At 39.9% G+C, this 22,895-nt stretch overlaps 1 protein-coding gene across 1 annotated transcript in view; it reads right to left on the bottom strand.

The window, feature by feature from the left end:
• Positions 1 to 20,947, bottom strand: part of SPATA1 (spermatogenesis associated 1) — a gene marked incomplete at its 3' end in the record, with an annotated part of 53,182 nt that extends 32,235 nt beyond the window's left edge. The window contains exons 1-7 of the mRNA XM_080691453.1: positions 20,845 to 20,947; positions 17,806 to 17,912; positions 15,840 to 15,957; positions 11,354 to 11,407; positions 11,042 to 11,270; positions 8,120 to 8,231; positions 7,445 to 7,502 (exon numbers count right to left, since the gene is read on the bottom strand). Coding sequence (XP_080547579.1) covers positions 7,445 to 7,502; positions 8,120 to 8,231; positions 11,042 to 11,270; positions 11,354 to 11,407; positions 15,840 to 15,957; positions 17,806 to 17,912; positions 20,845 to 20,880 — 714 coding nt within the window. The 5' untranslated portion in view covers positions 20,881 to 20,947. The remainder of the gene's footprint in view (positions 1 to 7,444; positions 7,503 to 8,119; positions 8,232 to 11,041; positions 11,271 to 11,353; positions 11,408 to 15,839; positions 15,958 to 17,805; positions 17,913 to 20,844) is intronic.
• Positions 20,948 to 22,895: the final 1,948 nt, after the last annotated feature.

Here is a 22,895-nt window from a genome sequence, read left to right as displayed (position 1 = left end):
TCTATCCCTTAATTATCAAAGCTTTAGAGCAGTGATTAGGAAACTTCTATAATGGGTCAGAGAGCGAAACATGTGAGCCTTAAATAGTATCTGTCATATAATCTTCTTTTTTTGAATTCTATAAAAACAGAAAAAACAAGCCGGGTGTAGTAGCACACGCTTGTAATCCCAGCATTTGGGAGGCAAGACCTGAGGATCGTGGTTCGAGGATATCCTCAGCTACTTAGTGAGGTCCTCTGCAACTTAGTGAAAACCTGTTTCAAAATAAAGAATAAAAAAAAAAAAAATAGGGCAGGGAATGTAGCTAGGAGGGCAAATCCCCCTGGGTTCCATTCCCATACCCGTAAAAATAAAAACAAAACAAAAAAAAAAACCACAAAAATATTCTTAGCTCACAGGCCTTATTAAGCAATTTGAAAGCCCAAATTTTCTCTTCACTACTCTAAAAGAAGTTTTAAATATGCAGGAACTAAGAGCATAGTGTGCTCAGAAACTTTTATATGCTATACTTCATCCAACCAGAGATGACTAAAAAATCTTCTACAAAAGAAAACGGCAGCTAAGTGTTGAATACATTATGGATTTGAGACCAAAATTAAGAATAGTACAAAAGTATTATATTCTTACACTAGAAACAGAAATAGCATGACTAAAAACAATTGAGAAGGAAAAGAGGCAAAAATATTACCCTGAATATAATAAGCAGGAGTTAGAGAATAATTATTTTTTTTAAAAAAAAGGACCAAGAGTATAGGCATAAAGGTATTACTATAGAGATTAAACACTAGACTAAACTAAAAAGAAAAATCCAAACCTTCTTGAATACTAGGAAGAAAAGAAAAGCATGCACATCACATAGTAAAAGATACAAGATTAACTATAACAAAGTAAAACAACAAATCTGAGACCAAATGTACTGGGCCTATCAATAACTTAAATGGACATACCTAATCTAAATAAAAAAAATTTTAGATGGCTCACAAAGTGAAATCCAATTCTAGGCTGTATATAAAGATATACCTAAAACACAGTGACTGAGAAAGGGTGAAAAGAAAATATAAAGGAAGATGAGAAATGAAGGTATACCAAATAAATACAAAAGACAGAATATCTTGAGATATAAAATAAAGAAGAATTCAGGCCAAAAAGCATTAATTATACATTCTTTTATAATGTAAAATAATAATACATAGCTGGGCGTGGTGGCGAATGCTTGTAATCCCAGAATTTGGGAGGCTGAGACAGGAGGATTCGGGTTCACAGACAGTCTCAGTTACTTAGTGAGGCCTTTTGCAACTCAGTGAGACCCTGTTTCAAAAATATAGAATAAAGGCCCCTGCCAAACTGCGCGTAGCACGCCAGACCCCTGGAGAAACCAGACCCAGTAAGACGCTGGGTTCTGGGCGGGGGTCGCGGGCTGGGCACGCCAGATGGGGCCCGGGTCGCGGGACTCTGGGCCCCAGACCGAACTGCGCATAGCACGCCAGACCCCTGGAGAAACCAGGCCAAGTAAGACGCTGGGTTCTGGGCTGGGGTCGCGGGCTGGGCACGCCAGATGGGGCCCGGGTCGCGGGACTCTGGGCCCCAGGCAGAACTGCGAGTAGCACGCCAGATCCCTGGAGAAACCAGGCCCAGTAAGACGCTGGGTTCTGGGCAGGGGTCGCGCGCGGCGCACAAAAGCCGGGGCCTGGGTCGCGGGACCCTGGGCCCCGGGCCGAACTGCGCGTAGCACGCCAGACCCCTGGAGAAACCAGGCCCAGTAAGACGCTGGGTTCTGGGCGGGGGTCGCGGGCGGGGCACGCCTAATGGGGCCCGGGTCGCGGGACTCTGGGCCCCTGCCGAACTGCGCGTAGCACGCCAGACCCCTGGAGAAACCAGACCCAGTAAGACGCTGGGTTCTGGGCAGGGGTCGCGGGCTGGGCACGCCAGATGGGGCCCGGGTCGCGGGACTCTGGGCCCCAGACCGAACTGCGCATAGCACGCCAGACCCCTGGAGAAACCAGGCCAAGTAAGACGCTGGGTTCTGGGCTGGGGTCGCGGGCTGGGCACGCCAGATGGGGCCCGGGTCGCGGGACTCTGGGCCCCAGGCAGAACTGCGAGTAGCACGCCAGATCCCTGGAGAAACCAGGCCCAGTAAGACGCTGGGTTCTGGGCAGGGGTCGCGCGCGGCGCACAAAAGCCGGGGCCTGGGTCGCGGGACCCTGGGCCCCGGGCCGAACTGCGCGTAGCACGCCAGACCCCTGGAGAAACCAGGCCCAGTAAGACGCTGGGTTCTGGGCGGGGGTCGCGGGCGGGGCACGCCTAATGGGGCCCGGGTCGCGGGACTCTGGGCCCCTGCCGAACTGCGCGTAGCACGCCAGACCCCTGGAGAAACCAGACCCAGTAAGACGCTGGGTTCTGGGCAGGGGTCGCGGGCTGGGCACGCCAGATGGGGCCCGGGTCGCGGGACTCTGGGCCCCAGGCCGAACTGCAAGTAGCACGCCAGACCCCTGGAGAAACAAGGCCCAGTAAGACGCTGGGTTCTGGGCGGGGGTCGAGTACAGGGCACGCCAGCTGGGGCCTGGATCACGGGACTCTGGGTCCCGGCGGAACTGCGAGTAGCACGCCAGACCCCTGGAGAAACCGGGCCCAGAACAGAAAAAGATAAAGAAAAATATCGGAGAGGTGGTAAGAAAGCCGTTATGGATGCCAGGACACTGGAGATGCAGACAAAACTTATCTAAATGCACTGGAACTTATGGAAAAATTCGCCGTGAAAGAGGACTGCTATTTCTCTATATTGTTAAGAATCTCAGACATCACATATAAGGAGAGAGTTTAGCGGAGACCAAGGAGAAATGCGGTGTTGAAAGAGTTCTTCGCGATGGTGGTAGAGACTTGTATTCAGGAGAAGCAGAAACCGGATCTTACCAACTTTATTTTTTTGGAGAAATTACACCAAATGTCGAATGCTACCATCACGCATGCTTAGGAACACTGGACAACATTCAGAGTGGAAAAAGAGCCTGGGAAGGATTTGAAACGGTGGAGGCAGTGGCAATGCCAGTGGCCAATATTCGGGGGAGGCAGAGATCTGATACATTACAACTGGAACCTTTGAAATACTAACCACAGAGACAGTGATCGGAACCTGCTGAGGGGTTAGGCGGGCGCCGGGGCCAGTGGCCGACATCGGAGCTTGCTGTGAGGCAGGGCCACTACTGAGGCCTCCGTGGCCGGGATTGGAACCTGCAGAGGGGTTAGACCGATGCTGGGGCCAGCGAGGCCGGCATTGGAGCCTGCCATGATGCAAGGCTTGTGCTAGGGCCTCCGAGGTCGGGTCCGGAACTCGCTGAGGGGTTAGGCCGGTGCTGGGGTCAGCGAGGCCGGCATCGGAGCCTGCCGTGAGGCAAGGCCAGTGTTGGGGCCCCCGAGGATGGGACCGGAGCCTGCTGAGGGGTTAGGCCGGTGCTGGGGCCAGCGAGGCTGGCATCAGAGCCTGCCATGAGGCAAGGCCGGTACTTGGGCCTCCGAGGCCAGGATAAGAGCCTGCCGAGGGGTTAGGCCGGTGCTGGGGCCTCCGAGGCCAGGATAAGAGCCTGCTGAGGGGTTAGGCCGGTGCTGGGGCCAGCGAGGCCGGCATCGGAGCCTGCCTTGAGGCAAGGCCGGTACTGGGGCCTCCGAGGCCAGGACAAGAGCCTGCCGAGGGGTTAGGCCGGTGCTGGGGCCAGCGAGGCCGGCATCGGATCCTGCCTTGAGGCATGACCAGTGCTGGGGCCTCCGAGGCCGGGATCTGAGCCTGCCGAGGGGTTAGGCCGCTGCTGGGGCCAGCGAGGCCGGCATCGGAGCCTGCCTTGAGGCAAGGCCGGTACTGGGGCCTCTGAGGCCGGGATCGGAGCCTGCCGAGGGGTTAGGCCGCTGCTGGGGCCAGTGAGGCCGGCATCGGAGCCTGCCGTGAGGCAAGGCCGGTACTGGGGCCTCCGAGGCCAGGATAAGAGCCTGCTGAGGGGTTAGGCCGGTGCTGGGGCCAGCGAGGCCGGCATCGGAGCCTGCCTTGAGGCAAGGCCGGTACTGGGGCCTCGAGGCCAGGATATGAGCCTGCCGAGGGGTTAGGCCGGTGCTGGGGCCAGCGAGGCCGGCATCGGAGCCTGCCGTGAGGCAAGGCCGGTACTGGGGCCTCCGAGGCCAGGATAAGAGCTTGCCGAGGGGTTAGGCCGGTGCTGGAGCCAACGAGGCCGGCAGCGGAGCCTCCCGTGAGGCATGACCAGTGCTGGGGCCTCCGAGGCCGGGATCGGAGCATGCCGAGGGGTTAGGCCGGTGCTGGGGCCAGCGAGGCCGGCATCGGAGCCTGCCGTGAGGCAAGGCCAGTACTGGGGCCTCCGAGGCCAGGATAAGAGCCTGCCAAGGGGTTAGGCCGGTGCTGGGGCCAGCGAGTCCGGCATCGGAGCCTGCCTTGAGGCATGACCAGTGCTGGGGCCTCCGAGGCCGGGATCGGAGCCTGCCGAGGGGTTAGGCCGCTGCTGGGGCCAGCGAGGCCGGCATCGGAGCCTGCCGTGAGGCAAAGCCGGTACTGGGGCCTCCGAGGCCAGGACAAGAGCCTGTCGAGGGTTTAGGCCGGTGCTGGGGCCAGCGAGGCCGGCATCGGAGCCTGCCGTGAGGCAAGGCCGGTACTGGTGCCTCCGAGGCCAGGATAAGAGCCTGCTGAGGGGTTAGGCCGGTGCTGGGGCCAGCGAGGCCGGCATCGGAGCCTGCCTTGAGGCAAGGCCGGTACTGGGGCCTCCGAGGCCAGGATAAGAGCTTGCCGAGAGGTTAGGCCGGTGCTGGGGCCAACGAGGCCGGCAGCGGAGCCTGCCGTGAGGCATGACCAGTCCTGGGGCCTCCGTGGCCGGGATCGGAGCATGCCGAGGGGTTAGGCCGGTGCTGGGGCCAGCGAGGCCGGCATCGGAGCCTGCCGTGAGGCAAGGCCGGTACTGGGGCCTCCGAGGCCAGGATAAGAGCCTGCCGTGAGGCAAGGCCGGTACTGGGGCCTCCGAGGCCAGGATAAGATCCTGCCGAGGGGTTAGGCCGGTGCTGGGGCCAGTGAGGCTGGCATCGGAGCCTGCCATGAGGCAAGGCCGGTACTGGGGCCTCTGAGGCCAGGATAAGAGCCTGTCAAGGGGTTAGGCCGGTGCTGGGGCCAGTGAGGCCGGCATCGGAGCCTGCCTTGAGGCATTACCAGTGCTGGGGCCTCCGAGACCGGGATTGGAATCCTGCCAAGGGGTTAGACCGGTGCAGGGGCCAATGGCCAGCATCGGAGCCTGGCGTTAGGCAAGTTCACTCCTGCGGCCTCCAAGGTCGGGACCAAAGCCAGCTTAGGGGTTTGACCGGTTCAGGGGCCAGCGAGACCAGAACTGGGTCCTCCCATGAGGCAAGGCCGCTGCGTGAGCCAGCGAGGTCTGGATCAGTCCACTGAGTAGCCAGGCCACTACTGGGACCATCAAGAGTGGGATTGGTACTTGCAACACAGCATGCACAGAGAAATATCGCAGAAAATATAAATCAGACGCTTCTCTTAATCAGCAATAACTAGGAGGAAAAGGGCAACAGGAAGAGGTTGAGCTATAGAAAGGGCCCTATAGTGAAGCAACTAATGTGATCAATCAGAGGGTATGTAATACTGGAGGACGGAGCCTCTTTAAAATGCAGGAGGTACATAAACAAATGTATCAAAGTAAATCACCAAAGAAGTGTGGGATGGAGGGAGGGGGAGGGAATGGGACGGGGGCTGGAGGAGGGCTAATTGGATGATGTGTGCTTGTATATCCTCTCAAGTCTTGTACTCCAATGTGATTGATATATGACTACAATGCACCAATTTAAAAAATAAATTAATTAAAAAAAAAAAAAGAAGCATTGTAATTCACTGAGATATAGAAAGATGCATTTCATATCCTAAATGTATAAAAGGAGAAAGCAAGTAATGTTGTGATTACAATTCATAAGTTCTTGTTACAAAGAATAAAAAACCACCTTGACAAAAAAAAAAAAAAATATATATATATAGAATAAAAAATGGGCTGGGGGTGTAGCTCGGAGGTAGACTGCCCCTGGGTTCCATCTCCAGTACTGCAAAATAATAATAATAATAATAATAATAATAATAATAATAATAATAATAATACATAACTGTGCTAACTCATAAAAACTTACATATAGTAGAAACCACAAGAAATGCAAAGATAATTAGTAACACACTATGAAAGATTCTAACATATTCTTATCAATCTAAGACACAGAAAGAGAATTTAAGCTGGGCATGGTAGTGAATGTCTGTAAATCCCAGTATGTGAGAAGCTGAGACAGGATGATTGCAGGTTTGTGACTAGCCTCAGCAACTTAGTCTTTCAGCACCCTAGAGAGAGATCTCTTTGTCTTTCAAAACAAAAATCAAGAAGGCAGGAGTAGCTCAGAGGTAGAAAGCCCATGAGTTTTATTCATAGTACCCCCCTCACAAACACAAAGAAAAAAAAGAGAAAAACATTAAGTAAGAACATGGAATACTCATACAATGTATTCAGCAAAGCAGACCATAGACAAGCCACAAAGTAGGGAAAGAAATATTTGTAACACAGGCTAATTATCAGAGGATTATCTTCTAGATTATATTTTAAACTCCTAGTTCAAAATACATGGCAAACAACCCATTAGAAATATTTGAACAGGTAATTAATAGGAAATTATCAAAATGAAGTAAATAAAATATAAAAATATGATCAACTTTATGGATAATTAGGGAAGTTAAAATTCAAGGCCACACAAGTAGTAACTGGTAATAAACAATGAATACTATACTTCCTCTGGACACATAGGGACTCATAGGGAAATCTGTTCTAAAGACTTGAATTAGTCAAATACAGATGTCAATGAATTAAATTACAAATAAGCCAGCATATGCTTATAACATATATGGCATATGCTTATAACCCCAGTACTTGGGAGGCTGAGATAGGAGGATAGCAGGTTCAAGGATAGTCTCAGAAAGTAGTGAGACTCAACCTAGTAAGACCCTATTTCAAAATAGAAATAAAATAGAACTAGGGATGTAACTCAGAGGTAAAATGCCCCTGAATTCAATACCCAATACCACAATAAATAAATAAATAAGTAAATAAATAAATAACAAATTAGCTAATAAAGCTGCCAGCAAGTAAAGGTTAGTGTAACTTAAAAATCAGAAATAACATTTGAATTGATAATTCAAAAAGATTTTGGTAGATAATATTTACCGCCTCTCATTCAGGCATATTGTTTTACTAACAAAAGCAGAAACAAAACTGGACTACCATTAACATGATTGGTAATAGAATATACTTCTTTTGGTATTATAACGAGAAAACTTAGGTATCTTAATCTGCAGTTTAAATTGAACTTCAGTATAAATGTTAAGGTGTAATACCTCATTTAAAGAAAATTTTCAAAATAATACCTGATTGTCCTGGCTTTTACTGAAGGTTATATAATCTTCATTTTTCCAAAGAAACTGACTTAAAGTGAATGACAGATTTGAAAGTCATTTTAAAACATGATTCCATGAATATTAATTTTCATATTCATCTATGAATATTTATATGATACTCTATAAAGACACATATAACAATACAATTTTTAAAGTCAGCTTGAACACTAGGTAGGGTGGTGCATGGCCCAGCTACTTGGGAGGCTGAGGCAAAAGGATCACTTGATCCAGTTTATAACTGGCTTGGGCAACATACTGAGACTCCCATCTCTTAATAAAAAATAAAAAAGTCAGCCTGAGGCTATTATTGCATTTTCTTTCAAACTCTTTGATGATAAACCTTAACTATATTTAGTATGAGTAATAAAATCATGTTTTATTAAATAGGAATTTTCTGTCATCATTTTGTCTCTGATGACAAAAAGAATACAAAAGAAAAAAATTTAAGTAATAAATTTAAGTATATTGGATAGAAATGTTAGTATATAACAATAAAGATTAGAATTAAGGTAACTATAATTAAAAATATTAATTTCATTCATATCTTTGCTCCAATTAAAAGTCATTATAATAGTACTTGGGATATATATTGTTTTTCTTATCATTTATATTATAACATGTTTAATTAACATCTGTACTAATTACCTTTTTTTGTTGCTAAAAAAATCATTTGAATCTTCCAACAATCCTAGTGACTCAGAATTCCCAGCATGATTTTCTTCAGTCTGATTTTCTTTTGAAGTGGCTTTTTCTGCAGCTGATATTGATATTTATGCATGGTATATAAAGTTAAGAATATTAAGAAAATAACAAAATAAAAATTCTGTGTACATGATATAACCTTGTCCTATGTTTTAGGATCCTTGTGCATTTTACTATAAGGCAACAATTTCCAAAGTGAATTTCATGAAACATTAGTTTATGTGAAAATAAAATTCTTTGGTCAATTCAGTTTGGAAGGCAGCTATGCTCACCACTGTACCACTGATGCCATTCTTAAGTTTGGGAAACACTGAATTAAGCAACATCAAATAGGAACACAACCCTCTTACACATACACATACTTGCAAACATACTCTTATTGCAGAATTTCTCTATGTGCAAAAGGACTCTGTAACAGAGTGAGTAAGTAGACAGTACTCAAACTTTCTGCAACAGCATCTGTTGAAAGAGTGCTCTAAGGTACCTTTTCTGAATAATGCTGGTATAAATACAGAGCATAAGATGTTATTTGTTATTTCACATACATTTTCATTTGTAAAATCTCCCTTCATTTTAACAGTATTTCTCCACATAAGAAAATTACAGTCTGTCTTTAAAACATTAACACTAGTGTTCTACACAATCTATACATAAACAAAATGAATCTAGTAGTGTTAATATAGATTGTTAATTTAGAAAATATTAATAAGTCAAATTAATATTTGAAAAGTCACTTTGCAAAGGTTACCAAAATATTTTGCAACATGAAGCCCATACTGGCATAATACTTTTTTTTTTTTGTAGTACTAGAGATTGAACCCAGAAACATTCTACCACTGAGTTACACTCCCAGCCTGATTTTATTTTTTATTTTTTGAAGTAGTGTCTTGTTAAGTTGCTGAAATAGTCTTGTTAAATTACTGAGGCTGGACTCAAACATGTAATCCTCCTGTCTCAGTCTCCTCCCAAGTTCTGGGACTGCAGGTGTGTACCATCATACCCAGCTATATTGGCTTAATTTTAGTGTGGCTGCTACCATTTATTCCCCAGCTGGCAATGGCAAAATCATTTAAGGGTATCACACAGGAATTTAAAAAAAGACCTAGTCAATGCAAAATTAATGAAACCTGGATATACCAGCTGTTTTAAAAATCACCCCCCTTATACCCTTTCCCTCCTGCCAAAGAAACAACAAAGCAAACCTCAGTAAATTTCCAGGTACATATTGACAGAAATATAGGGCATGTATCTGTCATTCCTGGCAACAGCTGAAAGCATGATAAAGAAAACTTTAACTAGGATTTGAATAAAATTAAAATGCTGTATACACCATAATCATACCCCTAAAAACCGAAGTCAACTCTTGAAAAGACAGAAAAATAACAGGAGACCTCTCATCTGATATTATCTTTAAATAATGAAAAACAAAGCCTGGCCTGGTGGCATAAACTTGTAATCCCAGTGTTTGGGAAATTAAAACAGGAGGATATCCAGTTCACAGCTAGCCTCAGCTACTTAGTGAGTTACTCTGTAACTTAGTGAGACTCTGTTTAAAAATAAAGAATAAAAAATTGGGCTGGAGGTGTAGCTCCTAGGTAGAATGCTCCTGGGTTCAGTTTCCAGTACCACAAAAACAAAACCTGAAAAAGAACAAACAAAACCTGTCAACCAGAAGTTTATGCCTGGTGAAAATGTCTTTCAAAAACAAAGGCAAAAGACAGGCAGTGTGGCCCATATTTGTAATCCCAGTACTTGGGAGGCTGAGACAGGAGTCTCTCAGGTTTGAGGTCAGTCTCAGCTAATTAGTAAGGCCCTTGGCAACTTAGTGAAACCCTGTTTCAAAATAAAAAATAAAAAATAGGGTTGGGGATGTACCTCAGAAGTAGAATGTACCTGGGTTCCAACCCCAGTACTGAAAAACAAAAAAAGAATAAAAATAGGGCTGGGAGTGTAACTAGGAGGTAAAATGCCCTGGGTGTCATACCCAGTGCCGGAAAAAAAAAATAATAATAATTCAGATGATAAATCTGACATAATTTTCTACAGAAAATTTTAATGGAATTTTCAGGCAGAAAGTTGCTTTGGTTTGATACTGTTTTCCTGGATAAGATCCTTCTGATATCTAAGTAATAAAGTTTTTTGTGGTAAATCACTTCCTTGCTCTTTCCTTAGAGGTTTTTCATCTGAAACTTTCTCATAAAAAAGCAAAATTGATAGTTTAAGTGCTATATCTATTTATATCTATTTTGATTTTGTTTTTATTTAAAAAATAATACTTAAAGCTGGGTATGCCGGGTGTGGTGGTGCATGCTTGTAATCCTGGCATTCGGGAGGTGGAGACCTGAGGATCAGGCTCACAGACAGTCTCAGCTACTTAGTGAGGCCCTTCGCAACTCAGTGAGAGCCTGTTTCGAAAAATAAAAAAAGACTAAAATACAGGGCTGGGGGTGTGGCTTGGAAGTAGAACGCCCCTGGGTTCCATCCCCAGTATCACAAAAATTAAAAAAATAATTTTAAATGCTGGGTGTGGTGGTAATCACCTATAATCCAGTATGTGGGAGGCTGAGAAAGGAGGATCAGTTTCAAGGCCAGCCTCAGCAATTTAATGAGTCTCTGTTTCAAAACATAAAATAAAAGCAGACTTGGATGTAACTCAGAGGTAGAAGGCCCTGGGTTTAATTCCTAGTACCATACAAAAATAAAAGGAAGACTTAAATATTTTTTTGAATTCCCAATTAAATCATTTCTTTCCTTTTATTCTGCCTATACCTTTAATACAAGTTATAGACATAATTTGTGCACAGACCCAACTGCTAACAGGTATGGTAATAACCTCTTTGTTGTGCTCATTTTAGTTGAAATCACCTTCCTGATTCTTGTTAAAAAGGTCTTTCAAAGTGTTTTCTAAGAAAATGGGATCTTTTCCGAGTTCTTCCTTGGACAAAGTTAAACTAACTGGTCTGTGGATTGTTCCATCAACCGCAGCCATATCATTATTAGTCTGTTGTCTATCTAAAGTAACAGTTGATGATGCCGAATAAACATTTCCTAAGTGGTCCATTACAGGAAGCAAATATAATTCTGGTTGAAGAGCCTAAAACATATAAAAAATTTTAAAATTAGTTTATAACTTAAAAAGTTAAAAATTTCAAAAGTTTGAAATGTCATATTACATACATATGGAGGAGCAAATGATTTAAGTTTCAGTTCTGGTTCTTGTTTTTCTTTCACCTACAAATAAATAAATGAGAAAAAAGTAAAGCTTTTGTAAAATTTTCCAATTATTTTCACCTCCATGTTTTCATAGAAGCCATATATCCAACACTCCTAGCTAAAGAATATAAATCAAATTAAAAAGCTAATTAGCTATGTTCATATCCTAGAAAATGTATTATATAATCGTATTTCTAGTCAATGTACCAAACAAAATAAAATTCTATGTCATTTAGTAATATTATGGCTTCAGTTAGATAAACTCACTATGTGCCCACTATTCTACGTCTCTTACAGAGATCATTTCAGTTAATGTTCACAATTTCATGTGATAGGCACTAACATTACCTGCAGTTTGCAGAGGTGATTGAGGCCAAGAGAAGTTAAGTATCTTCCAAGATTGTATAATTAGGGAGTTTACAAACTAGGATTTAAAACCAGGTAAGCTAACTCCAGAGTTAAATTTTGTAGATTTTATTCCCTATGTATTCAAATAATAGAGTTCATGTTTTGTTTATTCTAACAGATATTAAGGTATACTGTGTGTCGGGTAGTGTTCTACTTGGTGAGGATACAATGATAATAAGGCAAAGTCACTGCTCACATGGACCTTACATTCAACTCAGGAGAGCAGATATTAAATTTAAAAATAACCATGAATTAGGATTGTGCTATGGGTTTCATAAGAAGAAAACAAAGTTATGTAATAGAAAGTAACTTGGAGAAAGAATGTCTAAAAACGAGATGGTTAGGGAAGGCCCTTTTGAAACTATAATTTGAGCTCAGAAGTGAATTAGTAAAAAGCAGCCAGATATCCAAAATGAAGGATGAAGTAACTGCAAGGCAAGTGCAAGGACCAAAAATCAGAAATGAGTTTAGCATGTTTGAGGAGCAAAAAAAAGATGTTTGGAGCTGATGTATGTAGAACCCAGGGGAAAGTGATAGTAGATGAAATCTGACAGGCAGCCTATTCCTTAGGCCTTTTTTTTTTTTTTTTTTTTTTTTGTGGTACTGGGGATGGAACTCAGGAGGCATTCTATCTCTGAGCTATACCCCCTGCCCTATTTTTTATTCTTCCTCCAATCTATGCCCCCAGCCCTATTCTTTATTTTTTTGTCTGTGTGTGTGTGGTACTAGGGTTGGAACCCAGAGACTTTCCACCTCCGGCTAGACTCCCAGACCTATTTTATATTTAATTTGGAAACAGGGTCTCACTAAGTTGCTGAGAGCCTCACTAAGTAGCTGAGGCTGGTTTCGAACCTGTGCAATCCTCCTGTCTCAGCCTCCCAAGTGCGGAGATTACAAACGTGTGCCACCACGCCCGGCTTATTCTTTATTTTGAAACAGGGTCTCACTGTCTTACAAAGGGCCTAAGTAGCTGAGGCTGTCCTTGAACTGTGATCCTCCTGTCTCAGCCTCCCAAATGCTGGGATTACAAGCGTGTGCCACCATACCTGGCTCCATAGGCCTTTTTTATAAAAGCCTCCTAGCTGGAATCTGCACCTCTAGTCTCTTCCACTTTAATCCATCTTTCTGAGTGAGGGCCAGTTAATTTTATTGAAGGCTCTCATCATATCACTTTATTTTGCTTAAAAAATCTCAAAGGTAGCTGGGCGTGGTGGCGCATGCTTGTAATCCCCGCACTTGGGAGGCACAGACAGGAGGATCCCGCTGGTTCGAAGCCAGCCCCGCTGGCTTAAGAGACCCTGTATCCAAAAATAAAAAATATAAAATAGTTCTGGGAGTGTAGCCCAGAGGTAGAAGGGCTTCCAGGAACCCCAGTACCACCAAAACAAAAAACAAACTCAAAGGTAGATTCAGAGTCCACAGTGCTCACCATTACACCATAGGAAAGACTCTAGACAAAGAAAGAGAAGCCTTATATGAGTAAAGAAGGCAACCTGAGAGAGATAAGAGGAGGCAAGAGGGAAGAACTTTAATGCTCATGATGTACATTCACAAAGATATCAAAGTCAGTCACTAAGCTGAGCTTAAGAAGGGAGGGGGGAGTGAATGGGGTGTGAAATGGGGAAGGGCTAAATGAGTGATGTGTGCATGTATGCCTCTACCATCCTGTACCTCATAAAGCTGTATGATTACAGTGCACCAATAAATTTTTAAAAAACCCAAGGCTTCAGAAAAAAATTCAAATTATTAATCTGGCATTCAAGACCTTCATACAAAGTACTTTATAACTTGTTCTCCACTATTCCATTTAATGCAAAGTTAAAAGAAAAAAATGAAATCACTTATTCTTTTTTAATAGTTTGATTTTGAACTCTGTGTTCATTCTATTTTTCTGCTCTGTGTACATTCTATTTTATCTGCTTAGGAAGCTATCCCTACCCTTCATTTTTACAAAAGCAAATATTTCTCTTTCAAGATCAATATTTGGTTGCTTCTTCCTCAAAGTTCTCTACCATTCCACTTCCCTTGTTGAAAGTAATCATCTTTTTCTGATAAGACATTTGTTTTCTTCTATATATTTTATCTTCATTACTATGCTGAATATACTTTAATAAGGAAAGACCATATTCAGTTCTTTTTTCCTAGTTTTATATAAAAATTTGATAAATATTTGTTGACAAAAATATTACAATGATTTTAGAATTTGATCTAAATTATCTCTAAAGTCTCTTCCAGCCTGAAATTCTGCAATTGCTATTTTGTAAATTTACTTATCATGCCAAAGAACAAAAATTATGTTCATTTTCTTTGAGAAAAATAACTCCTCTCCTCCAATTTGGTACTAGAAATTGAACCCAGGGCCATTCTACCTCTAAGCAGACATTCCCAGCTTTTTTAAATTTTTGAAACAGGACACACTAAATTTCTGAGACTGGCCTCAAACCTGCAAACCTCCCGTCTTACCCTCCCAAGTACTGGGATTATAGGCCTGTGTCACCATGCCTAACTATACTGCTTTTGGTATGTTCTCTTGAAAATTATGCTCTGACTCCTTATTCTTCCTTCTCATTTATTTTTAGTTGTGCTGTTTCTGCTTCAAAAATATAACATTTTTGTATATGTGCCACTGTACCCAGAGAGAAAAATTAACTCAATGATCAGTAAATTCATTATTCTAGGAACTAAACAGAAAGAACTTTAATGACAAAAACATTTTCAAATTTAGTTGCTGATTCATAAATTTTACATTGCAAATTATAGTAGCACTCTGAGGGGAAAGGCTTATTTTTCCATTATCATTCACTCTTTAATTTGCTTGATGAGTATTTATTTATTTCTTTTTGCCATACTGGGGATGGAACCCAGGGGCATTCTACCTCCAAGCTACACCTCCAGCCCTATTTTTTTTTATTCTTTATTTTGAAACAGGGGTATCACTGGGTTGCAGAGAGCCTCACTAAGTAGCTGAGGCTGTCCGCGAACCACGATCCTCCTGTCTCAGCCTCCCAAATGCTGGGATTATAAGTGTGCATCACCATGCCTGGCTTGATGAATATTAAATACCTCTAAGTGCAAAGCACCCCATTAGGCACTGGTTATAAATACAGTGGTGAGTAACAAAAGTATATGCCCATAAAGGAATAAAATCTTATGGTAGACTTAGATATTATATAAACACATTGTTGAATACCTGACAATGATATTTGAGTGAAATAATATTCTACTGCATTTTAAGTTTAAATATGAAAAATCTTGATTAAAGAAACAAACCTTATATAGAGATGTAAGCGATCAGAAACTCTGACATTTAGTAGCTTCTTAGACTGGGAATTTCAGCTAAGAATATTCTCTATTTAGAATATCTTGCCACTAGCTTATAGAAATGAACAATACAAGTGTTCAACAGGTAATACCTGACATAAAAATATATGTTAAGGGCATATCATTTTAAAACCAATAAGGCTAGTTGTGGCCCAGACAATTCAAACTTCATTTTTCTCTAGAACACAAGTACTTGTTTAAAATATTTGTGTGTGTGTGTGTGTGTGTGTGTGTGTGTGTGTGGTACTGGGGTTCCTGGAAACCCTTATGCCTCTGGGCTACACTCCCAGACCTATTTTATATTATTTTTATTTGGAAACATGGTCTCTTAAGCCAGCAAGGCTGACTTCGAACCTTTGCGATCCTCCTGTCTCCACCACCCAAGTGCGGGGATTACAAGCGTGCGGTACCCCGCCCAGCCCTAAAATACTTTTTAAAACTACAATTTAAATTAAAAATTATATTACTTATATTATCACATTTTAAATTTATTTTTTTTCAATGAAATTCACACACAAACAAAATCTCATCATTTTAGTGTCGGATAACATGACCATAAAAATTATTGCTCATGAGCTATATGCTAAGTGATAGTTCCATTTCATTATGATTGAGATTACATATTTTATAGGATGTTAAGGAGCTGAGTTGATAAAAATTATGAAAGGTAATTTTATAAGAGATGCTTTTCTTTAATCAGAAAGGAAAATAAGAAACTTACCACAGCTAAATTATTCCCAATGCACTTCAGAAATAAAAATTTTTCTGCAACGGCATCTTCACCAAGGAACTCACCTAGACGTAGCCTCAAAGCTTGTAAAGTAAGTTGAGGAGATACTCTGAAATATCATGAAATTGCCTTATAACATAAAGTAAAAGTCAACAGATTTTGGAAGTACTACTGATTCAATAACTTTAGTCAGTTATCTCAAACATTAATACTGACTGAATTTATCAGATGTGCCTTTATATATTGTGTTTCTACATTACCTGGCATTTTGCACATCTTCAGTAAATATTTTTAAAAATAAAGTCTGTCTTTTTAAAATTATATAAATGAATACTATCTACAAAATACTTTTGTATTATCTATTTTTGCTATTCTTCCAAGTTTTATGATCAAAACAAAACTTTGCTATGAAATTTATATATTCTTATACATATACTGAAGAATGATTTGGATGCAGATATTTATTTTTGAAATTTAACAGGAGTAGATGGTGCTTAAAAATTTAACAATCAAGTGCTAAATTGGTGGCACACACCTATAATCCCAATACTCGGGAGGCCAAGATAGGAGGACTGCAAGTTTAAGGCCAGTATGCAGAAACTTAGTAAAGTATAAAATATGAAGGGTTGGGGGTGTAGCTCATAGAGAGTGCCTTTGAGTTCCATCTCCAGTAGTCCTATCCTCCCCAAAAAAGAAAAAAAGAATTATTAAATGCTCTCAGACTCTACATTAGGGAAACTTTCTTTGGTCTTTAAAGTCACAACTTATGTTATTGTTCTAGGTTATTATAGGAAAATTAGAGTATTCATTAAACAACTATTTGATTAACAAATGTTTGTTAAGCACCTCTTATGTGTCAAATGTTTCAAAGGATAGAAATATGACAATCAACAAAAGAGGCAAATATCTTAGATGTCATAATCTAGTGGCAGGAAAGAAAAATTAGCAAAGTATATAGCAATATATAATTTATAAGACATTGTTAAGTATTATAGAAAAAAATAAGACAAGAGCCGGGCGTGGTGGCACACACTTGTAATCCCAGCGCTTGAGAGGCGGAGACAGGAGGATCGTGCTGGTTCAGAGCCAGCCTCGCTGGCTTAAGAGACTCTGTTTCCACATAAAAAAGTTAAAAAATAGGTCTGGGAGTGTAGCCCATGGGAGTGTATCCCGGAGGTAGAAGGGCTTCCAGGAACCCCAGTACCACCAAAAAAAAAAAAAAAAAAAAAAAAAAAAGAAAGGTCGTAAAAAGGGACTGCAGCTGTTATTTAAAATACAGTGATCAGAGAATACATACACAAAAAGTTAATATGTGAGTACAGACCTGAATAAGATAAGAGCATATAGTAAAGGCAGAAAATACATTCTAGATGAAACAAACAGAAAGTACAAGGGTACTTTCTGATAGTGCTTTATCTAATGTGTTCCAGAAAGGAGGCTGATATGATTGAAAAAGTAATGGCAACATTTAGAAAAAGAGGTACAGTCTAACAGTAAGAAAGGGCAGTCAGATATTGCAGTGCTATGTGTGCTTCTGTGCATATAAAATACATCTATACATGTACAAATATAGATTACACATGTATACTTTTTTGTATTCTAAACAATTCTAATAAAAGGACATGTGTATATTTTGTTTTAACTATTATTCACAGATCTTCAATAGTTTTTTTAATTTCAAATAACTTCCCTCTTCTTATTGTGTATAATTATAGTAATGTACAAATTATACACTATTCCCTGACTAGCTGAGGAACATCTGTTTCTACAGCAATGTTTAAGTGTTACATAATATTCTTTATTAATGGTATGCATTAAATTGGAAATAGATCCATTACACAGACAAAATATTTTTCATTTATATCTTTTAAATTTCTAGAAAGTACTTTTCTCTAGAAAAAAGATTAATTCTTAAATTTTTTTCAGGCGTCTGGTTACATGACCACAAAATACTTGCCTTATAAATCCAGCAGAAATAAATTTGTTAATAACTTCTACTGAAATAGTATTTAGTTTATAGTTCCACGATCCTTCAGGGACATAAAAAACATGAAGTTCCACCAACTAAATAAAAAGAACATCAGTTAAAATACTTCTAAAGTGGAAAATATCAACTGATATAATATAGAATTTTAAATTTAATAAACACAACTGAAATAAACATGGAATACATGCACCTTTCCTCTGAAAAAGCAAAATAAAGAATCCCATTTTTTGTGTGTGTATGTGTGGTCCTGGGGATTGAACTCAGATTCATTCTACCTCTGAGCTATATATACTCAAACCTATATTTATTTTTCTTTTGGAAACAGGGTCTTGCTACTTTGCTGAGGCTGATCTTGAACCTGTAATTCTCCTGTTTCAGCCTCCCAAGTACTGGGATTATAGATGTGTACCTGGCTATAACCCAAACTTCTTTAAATTGGCAACTTGGTTCTTAGAGCATATTTCTGTTGGTGATGTGTTTTGGCTCCTAGATTACCTCAATATCATTGTTAAATGATATTCTGTGACTTTCAGTAAGAATAATAGATGTCAAGGACCAGTTTTCTCAATCACCAACCTTTAACTCTCCCCCAACTGTCCACCTAACTCAAGTCCATTGGAGGAACCCTGTGGAATCCATATTCTTTGTATATTGTCTCTCTACTATAGTTGTGACTATTCCTAGCTATTGGCAACTTCAACAGGGCTAATACTGTAGTTTGGGGAATATATTTGTTCCCTAGAGTTCCAGAAAGAAACAATTCCTGATGTAGAATATGTTTGTAAGATTCTGTATAAAACTTACTTTTCTATTAATGTTTCATTACATCTCTAATAAGAATCATTTTGTTGAGAATATTTAGATCACTATAATAGAAACAACAATTACAGAAATCACATTTTTTAGTCTAAGGTAGGTTGATATTCAGCTAGGTGTGGTGGTTCACACCTGTAATTCCAGCCTCAGTGGCCAGTCTCAGCAACTTATTAAGGCCCTCTACAACTAAATGTTTCAAAAAGAAAAGATAAAACAGGGCTGGGGGTAAGGCTAGCCTCAGAACCTCAGTGAGGTACCTCAGCAACTTAGTGAGACCCTGTTTGTTTCAAAATAGAAAATAAAATTAGGCTGAAGGTGTAGTATGGAGGTAAAATGCCTTTGGGTTCAACCTCCAGTACCCATCTTCCCCAAAAGAAAATATTGTATTAAAATGTTTCTCTTGATTTACTAAATTTTTTAGTGCCCCCTTAAATTCTGTGCTTATAGCAAGTACCTCATTTGCCTCAAATTACTCTGGCTCTGAGAGGGATGTAGATAATAATACAAAACACCAATAGGTTACATAGTATAGAAAGGAATAATTACTAGGAAAAAAAGATAAGAGCTCAGTAACAAAATATGGGAAGATAAAGGATGGAGAAGATCTGATAGAAGAGTTGAGATCTAAGTAAAGACTTAAGGAGCACAAATAATTTAGTTTTAACCTAGAGAGAAAGAGTTCCAGAAAGAGCTAAAACAATGGCACTAAGGTGGCCAGAGAGAATGGGAGAAAGAAGAGTTAGAGATAAAACGAGGAAAAGTAAAGTAAAGGGAAAACTAATTTTAAAGTAGGGTCTCTGGGCAATTTAAAGGTCTTCATCTTGCTGGGCATGGTGATGTATGTTCGTAATCCCAACGCTTGGGAGGCTGAGACAGGAGGATAGCACAGGTTCGAAGCCAACCTTAGCTACTTAGTAAGGCTCTCAGCAACTTAGTGAGACCCTGTTTCCAAATAAAATAGAAAATAGGTCTGGGAGTATAGCCCAGAGGTAGAAAGCCTCTAAGTTCCACCCAGTATCTCACACACACACACACACACACACACACACACACACACACACACACACACGTCTTCATCTTCTAATGCAGGATACTAATGTAGGATTTTAATGAAATCATAAGAAGACATATATTTTTGTCTTATATAAAAATACTATGCATATACACATATATATGTATATTTACAAATTTAAAAATATTATGGAAGTCCAAATAGCTACAATTTAGATTCAAAAAGTAATATTTTATCATGTTTACTCTCTTAATATAACATTCAAGAAAATCAGACATCATGATAATATATCCCTAAATACTTTGGCATTATACTAAAAATAAAAGCTTATTTTAGAATCACAATGCTATTTTCACATTAAGAAAATGAATAATTCCTTAATACATACTGATATTCAGTCTATATTCATGTTTCTCCAATTGTCCAGTTAGTTTGCAAAATGTGTTTTTATTTTTTATTTTTTTTTGTGTGTGTGTGGTACTGGAAATGGAACCCAGAGGCTTTCTACATTTGGGCTACACTCCCAAACCTATTTTCTATTTTATTTTGAAATAGAGTCTCACTAAATTCCTGAGAGCCTCACTAAGTATCTGAGGCTGGCTTCGAACCTGTGCAATCCTCCTGTCTCACCTCCCAAGTACTGGGAGTACAAGAGTGCGCCATCACACCCAGCTGCAAAATGTGTTTTCAATGTAGAATTTAATCAAGGATCACGTATCAATTTGTTATTTCTTTTAAACCCCTTAATCTCAAAGGCTTTCCAAAATCTGGGGTTTTTTTTTATTACTATTCATGACATTGACTATATTTTTTTCTTGGTGGTGCTGAGGATCTAACCCAGGGCCTTGCATATTCTAGGTAGGTATGATAAAACTGAGTTACATCATGTGCCCTATGACATTATATTTTTAAGAAGTTTTTAAAATAGTTTTTGTCTTATAGAATGTTCTCTATTGTGAATTTACCTAGAGATAATATTATTATAATATTATTATAATTATTTACCTAATTATCAGGTGGCATTTAACTTATTTCTTTAACCCCTCTCTTTAACCCCTCTATTTCCTATGAACAGTTAACTGAACTTGGGATCATGGTATAATCAATATCTAATACTTGATATAATCCATATTTTTCTTTATAAAATGTTTCAAAAACAATGATAGGCAAGAGTTTCTTACCTCTGATGAGGAAGGCCGACTTGGATTCAGAGACATACTGACCAATGTCTGAGTGGGATAGTTATCACTTGGAATATTGGGTTTTTTTTTTATCTCTCTTCATGAAAGCAGTATCAAATTAACTTTATAATTGACTTTTAGTTTAAGAGATCATTCCATGTTTTTCTGGTCTCTGATTTGTTCAAAAAATGAGAAGAAAAACATAAAATCTTTACACTCAAAATGTGAACTTAGAAATGTATGTAAGCCTATTATTCTAATTTATTTAATACTTTTATTAATACATTATAGTCTCACATCATAATTTAGTGCACAGTGATAGTGGCATACATGCATACAGCACTCAGTGAGCTTTCTACTGGTTCCCCCCATACTCCCCCTTCACCATGCAAAATATTGACATTGGTACTCTCAAATATGTACATAATGTCAATAGTAACAATTCCTTCATTGATCCTCATTCTTCATCCTCCCCTCCTCCTAGATCACCTCCCTGGCTCCACTGAGGTTTCTCCTCCATTATCTGGAGTACCTCTGGTATCCCAATTACTCCCTAACTTCTACATATAAGAGAAAACATATGATCCTTCACTTTTTGTGACTGGTTAATCTCACTTAACATGTTTCTTGGGTCCATACATTTTCCTAAAAATGACATTATTTTGTTCTTCCTTATTTTTGAGTAGAATTCTACTGTATGTATATCCAATAATTTTCTAATTCATTTATCTGCTGATGGACACCTAGGTTGTTGCCATAATTTGGCTATAGTGAATTTTGCTACTATAAACACAGATATGCATATATTACTATAATATTAGTTCAGTCTCTTTAGAAAGATAGCCAGTAGTGGTATAACTAGATCATGTGGTGGATCCATTCCGAGTTTTCTGAGGAATCTCCACAGCCACTACACTAATTTGCAATCCCTTCAACAATGTAGAAGAATTCCTATTTGCCTACATCCTTGTCAGCATTTATTATTATTTGACTTCTTGATGGTTGTTAATCTGATTTGGGTTAGATGTAACCTCAATGTAGTTTTTTTGTTTTGTTTTTTGGTGGTACTGGGGCTCCTGGAAACCCTTCTACCTCTGTGCTACACTCCCAGACCTATTTTATATTTATATTTGGAAACAGGGTCTCTTAAGCCAGCAAGCTGGCTTCGAACCTGCGCCTCCCAAGTGCGGGGATTACAAGCGTGCGCCACTATGCCCAGCTTCTCAATGTAGTTTTGATTTGCATCTTTCTGATTGCTAATGATTTTGAACATTTTTTTCATGTATTTATTGGTCATTTGTACCTCTTCTTTTGTTTAGTGTCTTTTTAGTTCAATTGCCCACTTCTTCATTAGATTTTTTAAAATGTTAAGTCTATTAAGTAATTTATATATCTATATGTTAGTCCACTATCAAAGGAATAGCTAGCAAAGCTCTCCCATCTGTAGGCTCTCTCTATGACTCTTAATGGTTTCCTTTGATGAGCACAAACTTTTGGTTTAATGCCATTCCATTTATTAATTCTTGTTTTAATTTTCTGAGCTTTGGGGGTATTATTGAGGAAGTTTCTACCTGTGACTATACATTAGTGTGTTGGACCTATGCCTCCTCTAGTATCTTCAAAGTCTCTGTTCTAGTATCTATCCAGATCTTTGATTCATCTCCAGTTGACTCCTATGCAGGGTAAGAGGTAAAGATTTAGTTTCATTTGTCTACAATTGGAAAACAGTTTTCCTAACACCATTTGTTAAAAAGACAGTCTTTCTCCAACGTAGGTGTTTGGCATTTTTATAGAAAATCAATTGGCTATAAGTATGGATTTTTTTCTGTATTTTCTATTCTGTCCCATTGGTCTATGTGTTTGATACAAGTTGTTCAATGAAATCAAAAGAGATGGAATCCTTCCAAACTCCTTCTATGAGGTCAGTATCACCTTAATACCAAAACTGAATAAAGATAACTCAAGAAAATTACAGATCATTATCAATGATGAACATAGATGCAAAACTTCTAAACAAAAGAGTAGCAATTCACATTCAAAACCACATAAAA

Source organism: Muscardinus avellanarius, assembly GCF_963383645.1.
Source record: "Muscardinus avellanarius genome assembly, chromosome: 3".
In the NCBI taxonomy this organism is placed as follows: Eukaryota; Metazoa; Chordata; class Mammalia; order Rodentia; family Gliridae; genus Muscardinus; species Muscardinus avellanarius.
Note: the sequence above shows the minus strand (reverse complement) of the source record. Positions and strands in the feature narration are given on the sequence as shown.